This window comes from Anarrhichthys ocellatus, unplaced genomic scaffold, assembly GCF_004355925.1.
Source record: "Anarrhichthys ocellatus isolate YVR2014 unplaced genomic scaffold, GSC_Weel_1.0 scaffold43, whole genome shotgun sequence".
NCBI classification, from domain to species: Eukaryota; Metazoa; Chordata; class Actinopteri; order Perciformes; family Anarhichadidae; genus Anarrhichthys; species Anarrhichthys ocellatus.
In genome coordinates this window covers 1641385-1644044 of record NW_022280073.1, presented here as the reverse complement: position 1 = coordinate 1644044, position 2660 = coordinate 1641385, and the positions used below count along the sequence as shown (strand labels likewise).

Genomic DNA, 2660 nt, shown 5'->3' with positions numbered 1-2660 from the left:
AATGTAATGTCTAATGTAATGTCTCCTACTAATGTAATGTAATGTCTCCTACTAATGTAATGTCTAATGTAATGTCTCCTACTAATGTAATGTAATGTCTAATGTAATGTCTCCTACTAATGTAATGTAATGTCTCCTACTAATGTAATGTCTAATGTAATGTAATGTCTCCTGCTAATGTAATGTAATGTCTCCTACTAATGTAATGTAATGTCTAATGTAATGTCTCCTACTAATGTAATGTAATGTCTAATGTAATGTAATGTCTCCTACTAATGTAATGTAATGTCTAATGTAATGTAATGTCTCCTACTAATGTAATGTCTAATGTAATGTCTAATGTAATGTAATGTCTAATGTAATGTCTAATGTAATGTAATGTCTAATGTAATGTCTAATGTACTACACTGAATAGTCCATTGTGACCAGGAGGTTTCAAGTTTCCACATTATGTTTTAAACTAAGACTGAAGGTGAGCACAGAGAAACTTTGCCCCTTCAGCAGATGAATGTGAGAGCAAACTCTACACAATGAAGCTCAACTGTAAAGTAACAACAAACACATTTTAATGGAGGGGGACTTAAATTACTCCTTATATGCTTTTTTGATTTCCTTTCATAGTTAATATGGAATGGCATGCACCAAAGAGTCACAGCATGAGAACCACCAGCACATCGTCCTCCTTTACCTTGTATCTCTGCACCTCCAGCCAGAAGAGCACATCGCTTTCCAGGAAGTCTCCTTTCAGAGAGACAAAGTGCTGGAACTGTATACAGGTGGCAGGGTTGAGAAGGATCCGTCGAAACAGCAGGATCTCTTTGGAGGAACTCATCCACAAGCCCTCGGCCTGCAGGGACACACAGCAGAGGAATGTTATGTTTGAAAGCACACTGCTCCCTCAGGGATAGATCAAATACATATAATGACCTCCTTGTGTGTTAACAGTCGAACAAAACCTTGTGTGCACAGTGGATATAGTAGTGTGCTCCTGAACAACAGCCCGAAAGATGATCTGTGACCTATGAGCTACAGTCTTAGCTCACAGAAAACTGAGATAATGATACTCACCTTTATTCAGTAAAGCTGCTCTTTGCCAGTGATGAGATAATGATCATAAAGACAATAGTCATAATCATGTATGGAAAACTCCTTCCTGTAATCATCCTGCTTGAAATGTGAAATGTACATGTTTTATATCTGTGCTCTGCTGTGGATAATGAAATGAGAGGACAGCAGCAGAGCTGCATGGAAAACACTCCAAACACTATTAAAGGAAGGTTAGTAATGCTGATGCTTTAATCTCATTTATCCTGGATCCAATTTGGGAAAACTAACCACAAGGCCAAAATGGTGTTTGACAAAGCCAGTGCTCGGAGCCAAGTCGTGAACTAAATCACACATGCTTTCAGGCCAGGAAATGCCTTATTTCTCTCCACTGAAAATATCCAGCTTCCCCGGAGGATTCCTCCTTACCTTCCAGGCTTCTCTCCTCGCTCTGCGTCGACGGTAGACGTGTTGTGAGAGTCTGTCCGGTGCTTGGGGCTACCACACACAGAAACACACGATTCAAAAGTCAGAAAGTGAATAAACCAGGATTAACAGAGACACTGAACACTGAACACTGCACTCTGCTGCTCGTCGTCACCGGCTGTAACTAAAGCTCTCTCTCCTCTTTTACCTTTAACCTTGCCTCGGTCTTTATTTCCTCTGACCTTATTCATCCAATCGCCTCTTAGACATACCCTTGCCTCTCTGATGTCAACTGTCTCCCAGCGTCTTTTCCACCATTCCATGTAATGCTAAACTATGTCTGCATCCGATTACTTAATGAGAGGATCTGTGTAACCAAACATGGTAAACTCGATAACGTAATGAGGCAGCGCAGTGGAATCTGCAGTTTGTGTGTTACCACCTGATGAGGCAACCTGAGAAAGCAACTGCGTTTAGTGGTTTCTCACATAGCATGTGCTCTTATCTCTCTCCTCGCTCAAGGCCATAACACAACAGGAATCTATCGTTTTATTAGGAACAGACACAAGCCATTTACCAGAGAGCTATTCATTATTGATGCAACACAAGGCCAAAACTTAATATCTTGTTTGTGCAATCCATACTAAAACTGAAGTATAAGTAATGGGACTATTCTTTGGATGGGACCAGTAACTTCCTAAAGTCTCTGCTGGTTTCCTGGCAACCACTCAGAGCCAAGAAACAGTCCAGCATATAACACCACAACTTGTCTGATTTTTGTACGGATTACAAACGAGATGTAACAAGTTAATTAGTGAGCTGGGCTAGCCGTTTCCAGTCCTTATGCTAAGCTAAGCTACTTGACTGTGGCAATACGTTGAATAGACAGACATGGGAGTGGTAACAATATTATCATATCACACTATTTCTTGATGAGTTGTGCTGCTTTTCACCTTTGGTTGGTGTTTCAGTCGCTCTGTGAACTCAGCTGTGGACAGGAACAGAGGCAGCCACCTTTTCTCAATGTGACTCCTGATGACGTCCTGGATCTCCCCAACGACTGGGTAAGAGGGACATTCGAGCTTGAGACGCTCCAGTCCACCTGCCAGAAGCAATATCTACACAGAGGCACGCACGCGCGCACACACACACACACACACACACACACACACACACACACACACACACAC

The 2660-nt window shown here is 41.8% G+C and overlaps 1 protein-coding gene across 5 annotated transcripts in view; it reads right to left on the bottom strand.

Moving 5' to 3' along the window:
- rgs22 (regulator of G protein signaling 22) overlaps positions 1-2660 on the bottom strand; it is a 32476-nt gene that overhangs the window by 6000 nt on the left and 23816 nt on the right. For all 5 annotated transcript variants that reach the window (XM_031868545.1, XM_031868549.1, XM_031868547.1 and 2 more), the window contains exons 16-18: positions 2424-2588; positions 1474-1542; positions 689-847 (exon numbers count right to left, since the gene is read on the bottom strand). In XM_031868545.1, coding sequence (XP_031724405.1) covers positions 689-847; positions 1474-1542; positions 2424-2588 — 393 coding nt within the window. The remainder of the gene's footprint in view (positions 1-688; positions 848-1473; positions 1543-2423; positions 2589-2660) is intronic.